The sequence below is a fragment of the Leptidea sinapis genome, chromosome 19, assembly GCF_905404315.1.
Source record: "Leptidea sinapis chromosome 19, ilLepSina1.1, whole genome shotgun sequence".
Taxonomy (NCBI): Eukaryota; Metazoa; Arthropoda; class Insecta; order Lepidoptera; family Pieridae; genus Leptidea; species Leptidea sinapis.
This window is the reverse complement of record NC_066283.1, coordinates 12,540,832-12,556,044: the sequence shown is the minus strand read 5'-3', so window position 1 is coordinate 12,556,044 and position 15,213 is coordinate 12,540,832. Positions and strand designations below refer to the sequence as shown.

General features: G+C 35.6%; 1 protein-coding gene and 1 long non-coding RNA gene across 3 annotated transcripts in view; one reads left to right on the top strand and one right to left on the bottom strand.

The window, feature by feature from the left end:
* Positions 1-15,213, bottom strand: part of LOC126969748 (uncharacterized) — a 304,380-nt gene that overhangs the window by 239,589 nt on the left and 49,578 nt on the right. The gene's annotated exons all lie outside the window — the stretch shown is intronic.
* The window catches only part of LOC126969720 (rho GTPase-activating protein 15-like), a 75,265-nt gene continuing 68,212 nt past the window's right edge, over positions 8,161-15,213 (top strand). For both annotated transcript variants that reach the window (XM_050815274.1, XM_050815272.1), the window contains exon 1: positions 8,161-9,562. In XM_050815274.1, coding sequence (XP_050671231.1) covers positions 8,507-9,562 — 1,056 coding nt within the window. In that variant the 5' untranslated portion in view covers positions 8,161-8,506. The remainder of the gene's footprint in view (positions 9,563-15,213) is intronic.

Sequence of the window (15,213 nt, the reverse complement as noted above, 5' to 3'; positions counted from 1 at the left end):
AAACAGAGCAAGCCCTTCTTTTTATGCCGAATAGATATTCACCACAGAGTAGAGATAGGCTACTTCCGGATGTTTAACAATTTGAAGTTATAAGTACCTAATAATTATGTAGGTATTAAATATTATTGGAACTGCAGTAAATTTCGATATAATTAATATTTCATAATATTATGATATCCAGCGGTGGATTTATACTAGGGGCAGTTGGTGCAAGTGCCCAGGGCGGCAAATTTCTTGCTTATGAGCAAGAAAATTCTTTTTCACTTAATTAATTCTGTTAATTAATAATTTTTGTTTTATTTGATAATAAAAGAAATTCAATTTATCCATTATTTGTAAATTATAATTTTGGCACGTTTAGTAAAAACTAATAATAAAAACGATTCAATCAATTTATTTCCTTGGAAATATAAAATAATAATCGTTTTTTTTTTGGAATTAAAGAAATTTAATTAGTATATTTTTTTTGATAAATTTTCTGCAGTAAATTAGTTATTTTAGTTTTGAAAAATAAAATATATGAACTATAAGTTTAAGTAAAATTCCAGTATTGGGGCGGATTTCTTCCGGTGCCCAAGGGCGGCATTAAGTTTAAATCCGACCCTGATGATATCTATAATGGGCATCTAATAGTCTAAACACATGATCGGATTTGGGACGCTTTGGTGCCGCTCAGCATTCTTGAAAAATCCCAAAAATTCTGAGCGGCACTACAGCTGCGCTCGTCACAATTCTGTGGATGGAACAGAATCGTAGATCATAGAAGGGCAAACATTTAAAGTTCTATGTATATTTTTAAATGCTGAATCATAATAAAATAAAAATAAAAACATTTAAAAAAATATATTATATTTAGGGGTGGGGTTATACCCTTATCATTCAGGGGTATGAAAAATAGATGCAGGCCGATTCTCAAACCTACCCGATATGCGCACAAAATTTCATACAAACACGAGATTTATAAAATTCAAAATTGTAAAAAGAAGAAATGACATCTCCGGAATTTTCTTTTACATAAGTTTTTAATCTTTACGAGAAACGAAAGTTAAGTTTTTACGAAATTTAATAATTTAGGGTTGCAAGATGGCAATCGAATACAATAATAATTGTATTACGATATTATATTTGATAAGTCTGAGAATCGGTCATCATGTATATATTTTTATATCCCAAAAATGTTTATTATATATATTTTTTATGACTATATATGGCAATACAACGTTTGCTGGGTCTTTCTCTAAAAACTGCAGACGATTTGAGCCATGACAATATGAACAAACGATCGAAAACAAACTTTGGCAGTTTGTAGTGTTTTGGTTTGCTTAGGTACCTTTACAAACGTACGCATGGATACTACCCCTATATGTATCCCACAAAATTTCTTCTGGGTACATTAGGCTACAACACCCTCGAGGTTAGGCGAAAACGACAGCAGCTCACAGTTATGTGCAGAGTTCTCAGAGGTGATATAGATGCGCCGAGTTTGCATGTTGAGCTATGTAGAATCTTTGTACCGGACAATTACTGTTCGAGGCGCAAGCATAGATTGTTCTCAAGTCCGACACATCGTACTGTGGCTCGCACCAACTCACCTATACCGAGGTCTCTCTCTGCTCTCAACGCTCTTCTCGAAGCCAACCCTGCTTGTGATTTATTTGCGGATGGATGGCAGACGATTTTAACAGAGTGCTTGCGTTTTTGTGAGAGGAATGGATGAACGGCATTTGGATGATAATTAATTGTTAGTTATTTACAGTAAACTTTGTATTTATTAACTATTATTTGTGTAATATGTCTAGTTTGTAATTAATTCCTACTTTAATATTGTAATTGGCTTACGCCGTTTTATTAAAGTATAAATAAATAAATAAATACTACTGATCTAACGCCATCTATTAACTACTTAGCAATTCTTTATTTTGATATATATTTTTAAAACGTATTTAAGTATGATTGATTCTTATTAGCGAGAAACAACCTTGAAAATATGTATGTAGGTTATTTAGATAATATGAATATGTATTCAAATCGGGCATAATAATTATATTATTATTGTGTAATGCAGTATTTGCTTAAGAGCGCCCTCTAGACGTTCTCTATATTAATCAACTGTTGAATGTGTATGAAGCGATCATTCTGTATTAATAGTTTATAACGCTGTTTCTAGATGGCGCTTACGAATACAACTAACAATTTAGTTTTGACTGACCAAAAAAAGGAGTACCCAGCTATTCTATTTAAGCTGCACGTACTGCTCGTCTCGTCTCTTACTGTCATAAAAAAAATACTAGGAAAAAAAAATGCCAATACGACAAGAAATATTTGAAGGTTTGAGACAAAGAGGATGTAAATACTACGTAATAAGAGGCGGGACTGCCTAAGTAAAAATTTAAATTTACATTAAGTTTATTATGAATCGTGCAGTGATTTGACATAAGTTTGAAATAGAAGTAATTAGAGTATGGCAATTGGCGACGAAGACTAATCCGGTTATGTTTGAAAGCGAACAGTTGCTTAAAACGTAGTGGATTTCGGCTATCTCCGTTTTTTACAAGATTATAGCCGTCATCTGTCAATCTATCAATGACCAAATGATTTGACGAGACTCTAAAATGTCTCGTGCCAGATTTTGGCGATACGTGTGAGGATGCCTCGTGTAGAGGCGAAACACATGTCGAATTGTTTAAAGACAAATATTGGCGGAATTTACACTAAAGAAAACTCAGATAAATTGGAATAATTATGGATTTCCGCAAAGTAACGCCTACTTCAATAATTTTTTTTAAATCTATCAATGACTGCAATATCATACAATCGAGTGAATCGCTTTTTTTAGAGCGTTTTCGCTATTCATTAAATTATCACGGAAATAGAAAATCATTGAAAAATATTTTTGGGCTTCATTTAACATAGCCAGTAACTACACAAGAGACCTATTTATAAACGCGATTGGCCTTACAAATAAACTTGTCATAAAGTTATACCTAAGAATAAATTAAGAATAAGCAATATGTTGACTATAGTGCGTAGATAGAAGAACAAAAGATGCGTCACTAAAATAACAATAATAATGTGCCAGAGACATAAATTAGATTGGTATTGAGAGTAAGCGAGATACACTACAACTTCACAACAATATCTGCTATCCCTTTCGCGTATGTGATTTTTGTTTGGATCTAATTCATCGGGTAAACAAACAATGGCTGCCGTGGTGCAAAACTGTTTAATTTAAATTCTAATTGAATAAATTCTGATTGTTAATACGTAACTGAGTGATTTTGTGTTAATTTAGTTATTATTAAAATATGAGACGTTGTTGTCTAGTATGTTGTACAAATCGTCCAGAACGAAGACATGAAAACATAACACACGTCACAGACTATTGCTATCTCATTTACATACGCTGCCAGCGAATCTAGTGTTCATCTTCTTTAAACGCTATATTGCTGACAACATTGTCAATATATTGATTATTCTGAATATTTCGGAATGTCAAGCAGCCTTGCGAATAAACGCGGGAAACGTTAAACGTCAGAATAAACCAATCACAAGCAAGATGTCTATTTGTAAACATTTTGCATATTCTTTGCTTAATATATATACCAAGTAATTTATTTGTAAGGCCGTATATGTTTTTCACGTGCTCCACTGTGGTCCACATACATATTTACTCGCCACGCGTGGCCTGTTGTTATGTCCCGTTTGGTCGCGACGGATGATTGAATCCATGGACATATAGATATTTAAATAAGAAATGAATTATTAAGCTTTACGCGTTGTGATTTTAAACGTGGAACGTAGAAAACTTTTTTATGTCAAACAAAGACACGGATCTTGAGCGAATTGCATAATATATTTCTCTTTTATATATTAAAATCTATTTGCTAAAAAACGTTTGTGTGGTTAAGGTTACTATAACATTAATGACTTTCTAAATGATACCAAAGGCTATTGAATAACAAATTTTATTGCATTGTTACCATATTTTTATGAAAAGAATAGAAGACCGCTGAGTTTCTTGCGCCCGATCTGCTCAGGTCTGTGGCAATATTTTCGTATCGATTCTTTTAAATTTCATTAAGTGATATCATATCCTATTTTGAATTTTTGAATTTATAGCGGCGCACGCTATATTTTGTACGCTATAGGTAGGTGGTCTTTGGCAACCGTAAGTACTCTCGGAACAGTATTTTAATTTTGTTTTTAGCCGACTTAATATAATGGTAGTTTAATTGTTTTGTTTTTATTTGGATCCGGATTGCAGAATTCTTGATTTTTAAATATTTCGCCAAAAATCGTAATAATAAACGCAGATATTATATACAAGACAAATACACGCTGCTGAAAGTCGGACGGACTCATAATATCTCACATTTTTGCTTTTATGACAGTAGGTAAGGGACGAGAGGAGTAGGACGTTCAGCTGAACGTCCTTCTGATACGCCTTGAATAACAATACAGTGCCGCTCAGGATTCTTAAAAAACCCAAAAGTTCTGAGCGGCACTACAATTGCGATCGTCACCTTGAGATATAAGATGGTAAGTCTCATTTGCCCAGTAATTTCACTAGCGGCGCCCTTCAGACCGAAACACAGTAATGCTTAGAGATTACTGCCTCACGGCAGAAATAGGCGCTGGCCTACTGTGCAAAGGAGCCTCCCACTGATATGATTCTTAAATACCGCCTCGAACGCATCAATTACAACTCCATGTTGTACAATCTTGTGTTCTGTTAATTTATTACAGCAATAACCGAAGATCAAAACACATATAAAATATGTTCATCCGGAATGAAACAAAAGATATTTATAGACGGTTGCATTACGTGCTGCTTCCGTATGTCTGCTCTGTTCAAATTACCAGCTCGGCGGATAAAAAGATTTCATACGTAATTTAGGATCGATATATCAAAATTACTAACTCGAGTTAGCCGAGTAGTCGGCATTAAGGATTTAGTAGACATCAACATTATATCTCCGTAACGATAAAAGACCCTGAGCGGAGATGACTTGATCGTCGATAATCCGAGCCACTCTTTATTGTATGTGTGGCCAAGTCGAAGAATCTGGTAATCCACCGGAGGAGCTTCCGGCCAGAGGACAATGTCTGATTTGTTGATTTGATCTGTTTGAATTAGTGGCATGTTATAGCGTAGTTATTGCGTCATTCACCAAGAAAATGTGAAAATGTGTGGCGGTCCTCCACAGTGCGGTTTTCAAGGAGCTTTCTTCCACGTACTACGAAGCTGTGGAATGAGCTTCCTTGTGCGGTGTTTCAGGGACGATACAACATGAGGTACCTTCAAAAAAAGCGCGTACACCTTCCTTAAAAGCCGGCAATGCTCCTGTGATTCCTCTGGTGTTGCAAGAGATTGGGGGCGGCGGTGATCACTTAACAACAGGTGACCTGTACGCTCGGTTATCCTCCTATTCCTTAAAAAAAATGAAGAAGAAAGACGAGTAAGAATTAACTGACACTTCTCTTTCCAACAATGCAGTTATTACTTACTATTTATAATACAGTTACAGGTATATTTTGTTCGCCGATCCAGTGCCAAAACGCAAAAGGGGTGAGGTCCCTGCTCTTCCTTTTTACATCATGACGTTTTTATTCTATTTATACATATCAAATCGCCATATCTTTAAAACTCTTGCCAATATAGAAACGATTTCTAAAATGGCAGCGAAACAGGTGGCACTGACAGCGAGACAGGGATGCAAGATAGATGATATTATATGTGCAAGTGAGAGGGAATCATTTGTGGTCGCCATTTTAGAATCGTCTCTTTATTGGCACGTATATACAGGCTCTTAACACATTTCTATCACCTCATTAAAATTTATATCTTGCACATGAACCCTATACTTAACTAAAGTCCGTATTGTATAAAGGGTATCTTAATACGTGATAACCACGCTTGATCACGCATTACGTATTGAGATATATCCGACAATACCGGGATACTCCGCTGTCCGGTCGTGTGTCCTTTTGTCGGTCTGTCAATGCGGATACTGCACAGTTCAAGTTAGCCGGAAGACGTCCACTGCTTGACAAAGGCCTCGGTCCTGGGCTGCCCTCATCCAATATATTCCGGCGATCCTGACGATATCGTCAGTCCATCTTATGACGGCCTACAAACACTGCGTCTTCCGGTACGTGGTCGCCATTCGAGGACTTAACCGCCCAAACGGCCATCCGCACAGTAACACAGCTCAAATGACGACTGTATATAATTAACAATAAAAATACCAAGAATTACTAAATTACAATTGTTTTCAACGTGTTATAGCGCCATTTTTTTTAAAAGTACTTAAAATCTTTATAGTGTGGTGAATTTTGTTTAGCCCTTTTTTTTAATTTATCAACTATACAAATGATTTAAGTTTTTTTTAGTGTTAATTCCGCCAATTTTTTGTTTTTAAAACAATTCGACACGTGTTTCGCCTCTACACGCTGCATGAAAATATTATTTCAAGCAGCATAAGCTGAGCCTACTCCCTTTTGTCATAATGTATGTTTTGTAATAAGCTGATATTGTATACTTGAATTAAGTTCAAGGCAATAAATTTTATTATTTTTATTATTATTATACTATGTACGGAATGGGCGACTCCGACTTAGCCTTGTCCGGTTATTTATTTATAAACTTCATGGAACTCCCCTTCAATATTTTGATCGAAAGGGTGTCTAAATTTAATTGCTATCTATTATTAATATGCGGGACAACATTATATCTGTTCCCCATCCCATCAACAATTAACAGGTTGCCAGCTAGATTATGGGTACACCATAACGGCGCCTATTTCTGTTGTGAAGCAGTAATATGTAAACACTATTACGTTTCGGTCTGAAGGAGGCCGTAGCTAGTAAAATAACTGAGCAAATGACTTAATATTTTATGTCTCAAGGAGACGAGCGCAATTGTAGTGCCGCTCAGAATATTTGGGTTTTTCAAAAATCCTGAACGCACTGCATTGTAATGCGGAGGGCGTCTCGTCCCGTATTGTCATTAAAAAAAGAACAACTGTTGCATACAATACCTACTGTATCGATGTTAGAACTTCTTCTTCTTCACAGTCGTTCCCTCATTGCTGAAGATCGTGACTCCGCCTAAGTTTGTCTACAGCTTTCCCCCATCCGTTTCGGTCTGTCGCATGGTGGAGTGCGATGCTAATGGTTTGGTGAGTCTGCTCCCATATTTGGTCAGACCATCGTCGTGGGTGTTAGAACAGACGAATGTAAAAAACCCAGCGCGCCGCTTCTTTAAAACTTACAAAAAGTGTACAAAATGACGCGTGTACCAATTGAAGTAATTGTGTCGGTTTAATTGTTCAATCAAGCTATATTAAAGATGCAAGTTGCTTGTTGTCACAACTGTACAGGCAGTTTGTAGTTATTTTTGTGAGAGGAGGAATATATTCAAAAAGTCTTTATATAAAATAAGAATTATTTATGTTCGTTATGAAGTTTTTCGACTATTTTAATGAATATTTCATCAAAATCGTTCCAGATGTTTGAGTCCATCGGAATCATAAACACATTGATTTACGGTGATTGTTAGTGGTAAGGAAACTTGACCAGGGTCCATAATAATAATTTTCTAAGATTGACCCAAAGAGTTATGTCGTAAAGTAACATTATGTCAATAATAATTTTAAAATACATCCTAAGTAACACAATTACATGATTGGTTCCTTTGTGATTGTAATATACCACATATCATAAAGCTTCAAAATATATTTAGTTTTCTAGCAGAAACAAACCGATAATCCTTAAAACCACACAAGGTTGGCAACATTGTTACTTCATTATAATGAATCATTAATTAATTATGTATTTTCCTCACTCAGTACAATTCAAGTTAATAGTTTACTCATAATTAGCACAAATACTCTATGTCAACACAAAATTGATAAGAGTTTAGTAACATTGCTCCAGGGGACTCGGAGAATCTGTTTGCGATTTGAACTTTATACTCTGAGTGTTGATACATCGCACATGATCAGCTTTATCTTATGCACATTGCATTTGCTTTTAGTTTTTACAGCGGTTACGCCATGTCCCAACAGAAATAACATAGAATATCGGTCACAGACTCCGTGGAGGATGAACGCATTACATTAATTGCTCGTTGGTAGTTGGTACATCACTATCGCGCTGGACTTGGCGCGCGCGGTCGCTTCCGTTCGAATTTTAAATGAAAAAGCGCGCGAAGCTACGACTTACTCTTTTCTTGACGGCCATTATTCGCTGTTTAAATTCGGATGTCAAATGGCATTGATAATAAATTACAAACAGCCAGTGTTATCATCTGGTATCTACGGGTCAGTGATGGAACGTACGCCATTTTCTAACTTTAGGAAGAAAAGAGATAAGTAATCGTGGGTGTAAATGTCGATACAATAACAGGCAGTACTGAGGTAACAAGCAAAGTTATTAAGCTGTCCTTTCGCGGAAATACGGACGTTGAATCATACACCGGTTATCGCGGTTTGTGTCGAGCAACATGGTTGAGGTTTCGAGTTGGATTCCCCATTCAGTTGTAGAAACACTACGCGATCGTTCCGCTCAACCGGTAATCGCTTGGCTGACCACGATACGCGCTACCACAGAAGAATACGACCCCCTTATAGTGGTCCGACCCGCTTCTATGGCTTCTGAAGACGAATCAGACGGAGCGTTCGATGAAATACTCTCTCAACTTGGAAAAGAGATCTACAAATTGGATGAGTACCAGCGAAACTTCAACCCACCTCCTGCTCAGGTTTCCCACAGTATAATGAACATCTTCGACAGTTGTCTAGAGGATATAAAGGTTCAGAACGAATTGCCGGGTGAACAAGTGAACTGTGTAAACATGGATAGTAACAGTGTCATTCCTTTCGTGACCAGTACGCCTGAAAAGACAGTGACAGTGAAAGATAGTGATTTCGAAAAGCCACCTGTGCCGCCGCGCAATTTTAAACCGTCCCTCTCTAAGTTAGAATTGAAAATTCGCTCGGAATCAGATAGTGACTCGGAGAGCACGTGTTGGAGTTACAAGGAATGCAACCCAGGTGTTAGCAAGGACACGTACGCCGTCGTGTGGTGTCATTCGAGCGGTTATCACAACTCCGACGAGATTCTACGCCGTGTCTTGTCTAAAGCCGAGCAGCGGGCTACGATTTCACAATTGTCATTCGATACAGTCAGTGATTTTTCGCCACAGCCCTTCTCCATCTACGCTTTGGAAGAGGTGGGAGACAGGTGCGATTCAGACTCAGTTGACGATATGACGGCGGGCAGGCCGACCGACGACGGCTACGAGCCGGTGCGTGACGCGTTTACTGACGAAAATATTTACGAGGAAATTGAATACGGCTGTAGTTATACGGACGAGGGATGCTCCTGCGGGGGAAGTATCGAAGTGGATAGTTTAATAAGTGTCAGTTCCGAGGTTAGTCGCGAGAGTCCCTTATATGCGAATTTACGGGACAATGACGCGTATGCCATATCGTCGGATGTTATTTACTGGAAGAATCTCCTCCAGGATCCGTTTTATAACGAGGACGAAGAAGATGAGGTGAGTTTTACTTAAAATGTATTCAGTTAAGTTTAGAATCGTCAGTGATGTGTAAAAATATTGCTTTCGTAATTTAAATTCACGTATTGTATAAATTTAATTTAGTTACTGTAAGTTATTATTCATTATTTTGTTATTTAGGTCATTATCAATGACACCATTAGTTCAAACCAAAACACAACGTCCAAAAAGAAAAAATATATATTATTTAGTATAAACTTACTCGATTACAAAGTACATCAGAAAATAGTCATTGAGACGTGTTTTAATTAACTAATCTATGGTTATAAATATTAAGTTACCTCTCTCAAGAGGTATTATAATTATGTGTACATATATAATAATTATTATTTTTTAATCAACAATTGGAGCTCTAGGTAGAGTCACGTCTTTCCATCCACGCCTTCCGGTGCCCTTGAAATGATAATATTGTCCTATTTGTAATAATAAAAGAGAATTCCACGTCACTCATCACGATATCTCTGGAACCATTAGAGCTGAAGACGTGAAATTTGGTAGGAATATTCTTTTCACCGAGTAGAGGTCAGCTAACAACGGATTTTACGAAATTCCAATTTTTTTTTTATTATAAACAGAACAACGTCTGTCGGGTCAGCTAGTTTGTAATATTGGCGCCAAATTTTATCATTCATAGCAATATGGCGCCTGGAAAAATAAATAAGTTTTTTTTTATAATGACAAAGACTGTAAGTTTATATTTGCCTCGCTATAGATAATGTTACCAAAGAGTATTTATTATCTTTTTAGTACTCGTTTGTAATGTAGTAATGCTTTGAAATACAATAGTCTTGATAAAGCACGTTTGCGGAGAATAAAGATGGTGGTAATTAATTAGATACCACTAACTCATTTACTGATAACAACTACTTAAATGTAACAAATAGGCACCTACTTATTAACAAATGAAAATACCAAGTTAAAATATTTAGTTGACTATCTTTAATAGTACCTTAATTAATTAATATGTACTAATACTATAATGAAATAATATTTGTATGTGTGTACTTTTGTTTATTTGTTTATAATAATAATATTGACACACTTTTACACGTATTATCTTGCCCCAAATTAGGTATGGGTTGCAAGACTACTATATATTTAATACGATATAGGTACTCACTTAAACATACATAGATACATATAAACATTCACAACTCGGAAACAAACATCCATTAATCATTGTACCTACCGAGATTAAAAAAATAAATAAATAATGAATAACCCCTTATTAATAATAGTCTGCTAACTTAAAGCATTGCTAATTCTCACTCTGTCTTCTTCTATTGACCTAAGTCAGAATGACAAAAAACACTCCTAAGCGACTGTTTAAAGTTAGCGGACCATTATGAATACGGGGGTAAGAGTTTAATATGAATATTTTTAGCGAAGGTCGCGTTGGATGAGGGAAGGGAAAAATACATAATAACTCCTTTATCCTTATGCGATTTAGATTTTTTGTTTATATACGAAAATGGAGAAAGAAAGGGTTATTTAAATGGAGAAAATATACGAAATTGGTTTTAATCTTAAAAGGTGTTTATTTAAGTGTGTTCTCACTTTAGTCATATTACCGGTGGTATTTAGAAGATTTTTCAAGTATAAAATGTTGTCTATTTATAACACTAACACTATTACAAATATTATATTTTATTCTTACTAGCGTAAATTTATTAATGGCCTTACTGCTAAACAATGCAATACCCAGTTATTTATATATATACTAAGAAATCACATAAAACATTACGAGAAAAAGGTACTAAAACTTTGTTACCTGCCAATATTCAGAAGAAAAACAATTACACTTACTTAATAAACGTACCATTTGAGTTACTAACGGCCGTTCCCAGGCCGTCCAGTTCACTGTTGCAATTTCCATACAAATTTCTATCCCTGGTAAGCTATACGTCGTCCCATTGACAGACAGCGTGTACGGATAAGATGAGTTACCGTCGATAAGTTTATTGGAACAGAAAAGTCAACGATAGTTACGATTTTTTATCTCAAGTAGGCCACAACCGGAGATAGACTGAATATTGGGAATGGCCGTAAGACCGTTACAATGTTTGTCATTAATAAACTCAAAAAGTTCTGGAGCCCTATTACGAAAACCGAATTACGGAATTTCGGTTGACGGATCGTACATTTTGCTATTGCGAAAGTGTTTCGGATACGAAGTTCGCGATTAGACGTTTTGTTTTTCGTTTACCTTATTCCCAAATACACTTGACATTTACTTTTTCGTTGTTTGACATTATTATGATCGTAATTACAACTTCAGTCTTAATGGTTCCGAAACGAAATCCGTCCGAAGTATCGGATCCGATGTACTTTGGTTATTTGAAGTTTGGATTAATTCTAACTTCCTCGTTCTTTCGATCGTTTAACTCTCAGTAAAGTTAACTGTATTTTATTCAAAAGTAAATAGATATCCTTTTTTTAATAATAAAATTAGACGACGATAGACCTCCTGTGGTTTGAATATTTGATATTCTTTATATCAGAAGTGGTGAAGCCACAAAGTTATTTATTTTCTCAAAATTGATTCCTTAAGAATTCGTTTTGATGTCGTTTCTAATACTACTGTACCGCATCGGAAACAAATGGCGCTCTGAGAGAGAAGAAACGGCGCAAGAAACTCTCCCAGCATTTTCTTTTTCATAAAATATACAACATTGTTCTGTCATCGCTTTTGCTATAAGATAATCATAATCTACTCGCAGACTGTCGAATCACTTAGATATTCAGCTATGGAGTAGTAGGATTTACGGCAGAGCCATTTTTTAATAAAACATTTAAATTTATTTATAGATAAGGCCTGAACAGTGGCTGGAAGTTTATTATAAAACATTTACCTTTATTATGCGTGTTATGAGCTCATTAATTTCGCTGAGTGCTCAAGATCAGCGCCACGGCCTACACAATAGACACAATATTATTACACGGTATTGGTGACGTCATAAGATGTGCTCGTTAATGCTTGCGAAATGTATAATGTCCGCTATTATTAATGTAACGTGCCGTACCTTGTATGTATGTTTGTATGCTGCCATACACGTAACGAGGTTTCATTATCATACACTTAACTATCGTGGTGCGTCAGTTACGCCATTTAGTATCAATAGTTCAACAGTTTCGGCGAGTGTCTACTTTTTTTAATGACAATAAGGGACAAGACGAGCAGGACGTTCAGCTGATGTTAATTTATTCTACAATTGCGCTCGTCACCTTGAGACATAAGATGGTAAGTCTCATTTGCCCAGTAATTTCACTAGGTACGGCGCCCTTCAGACCGAAACACAGTAATACTAACACATTACTGCTTCACGGCAGAAATAGGCGCCGTTGTGGTACCCATAATCTAGTTGGCATCCTGTGCAAAGGAGCCTCCCACTGGTAAAATACTTTACAGTACAGTAGTTTGGTAAAGTTCAAAGAGATTGAAGCTAAAATCCCGTGGCTACATAGTACTAGATATCTTTATTCTGGTATAAATTCAGTTGAAGCCCATTTGGTAAAACAATTTAAGCATTGATGAACATTAACACTACCACTACTAATTTTACCAGTGGGAAGCTCCTTTGCACAGGATGCCGGCTAAATTATGGGTGCCACAACGGCGCCTATTCCTGTCTTGAAGAAGTAATGTGTAAACATTATTCTGAAGTATTCTTAGTATTCTGAAGGGCGCCGTAGCTAGATAAATTTCTAGGCATTTGTGACTTAACATCTTATGTCTCACGGTGACGAGCACAATTGTATTGCCGCACAGAAATGTTTAGGGTTTTTCAAGAATCCTGAGCGGCACTGTATTGTTATGGGCGGAGCGTATCAATTACTATCAGCTGAACGTCCTGCTCGTCTCGTCCGTTATTTTTATATAAAAAAAATTGGATCTCGAATTTTTGGGTTTTTCAAGAATACTGAGCGGTACTGCATTGTAATGAGCGGGGCGTATTAATTATCATCAGCTGAACGTCCTGCTGGTCTCGTCCCTTATTTTCATTTAAAAAAATTGGGATCTCGATAACTTTATTCTTAATGAGATACAAATGATTTAAGTTTTCTTTAGTGTTAATTCCGCCAATATTTGTTTTTAAAACAATTATTGGCACGAGATTTTGGCCAGATTTTGGCGAGACAACACGTCCTGAGGATGCCTCGTGTAGAGGCGAAACACGTGTCGAATTGTTTAAAGACAAATATTGGCGGTATTAACACTAAAGAAAACTTAAATCATTTGTATAATTATGGATTTCCGCAAAGTAACGCCTGATTTAATAAATTTTCTATAATGAGATAATATAGGTTTATATAATATTATACATATATATATTATATAGGTTTATATAATAAATAAATAAATAATTGAGGTTATTTCTTTTGCATTTCACAACATTCATAAGGCTACTTAGTAAGCATAATAATTCTTATAACTTTCAATTCATTTCCGAGAATATTATGTAAACAATGGTTTTGCGTCTATTGTTACAAGTTCAGGTAAATTAGCTGTCCCTTTCACTTGGCATAAGTGTGACGGAGTAGGAAAATATACATTCGTCATTGGTGTGAGAGATTTTAGAAATTCCAAGTGAATGAATGAAATAATTTGGTAGTCAAGATGTCTTGGTCGATTAACTAAATTATTGTTATTTTTGTTTCTAAATTATTGTTTCAAACTGAATAATTGAATGAAGTAATGAGAAATGTTAAAAATAGTGAGAAGTTGTAGAGTTCGAGGTGCAATGGGAAACAAACATCAAAGTAGTTTATTATTATTATTATTTATTTACACAGATTAATTTGAAAACAAAATTTATGAACGATGCGGGACTATAACCCGCGACCCCGCGCGTTTCGTTAATTAATCTATGTAATTAATACCAAAATTGGGTTATCGCTTTAAAAAAAAAACACAGTAATAAATTATTATTTATTTATAAAACAGCACACAAAGGTACTCGCCAAACTTTTTGAGTTTGACGTTTGATGGCGAGATAACGCTCTTATTAAAAAAAAACATACTTTGTTTAATGCACACTTAACAGGAAATGTATTTAAATTATATATTTATTTCTGCCCTGATACAGTTATGTGTAAACATTATTGTGTTTAGGTCTGAAGGGCGCCGTAGCTAGTGAAATCATTGGGCAAATGAGACTTAACATGTTGTCTCAAGGTGACGACCGCAATTGTGGTCCCGCTCAGAATTTTGAGGTAACTCAACAATCCTGAGCTGCACTGCATTGTAATGGGCAGGGCGTATCAATTACCATCAGCTGAACATCCTGCTCGTCTGGTCCCTTATCTATATCTATCTATCTATATATATAAAAATGAATTGCTGTTCGTTAGTCTCGCTAAAACTCGAGAACGGCTTGACCGATTTGGCTAATTTTGGTCTTGAATTATTTGTGGAAGTCCAGGGAAGGTTTAAAAGGTTTGAATAAACATGAAAATCCCCGTCGTGCAGAAATCAAATAAAAATAATAGTTTAAAATGAATAACTAATAAGAATTTTTATATCTTTCTAACTTTCTGAAGAGGTAAAAAATAAACTTCCTTAAAACACGGGTAACACTAAAAAAATGATTCCTTTTGTTTGTTTTAATTTTATTTTATACAAAAGTTAA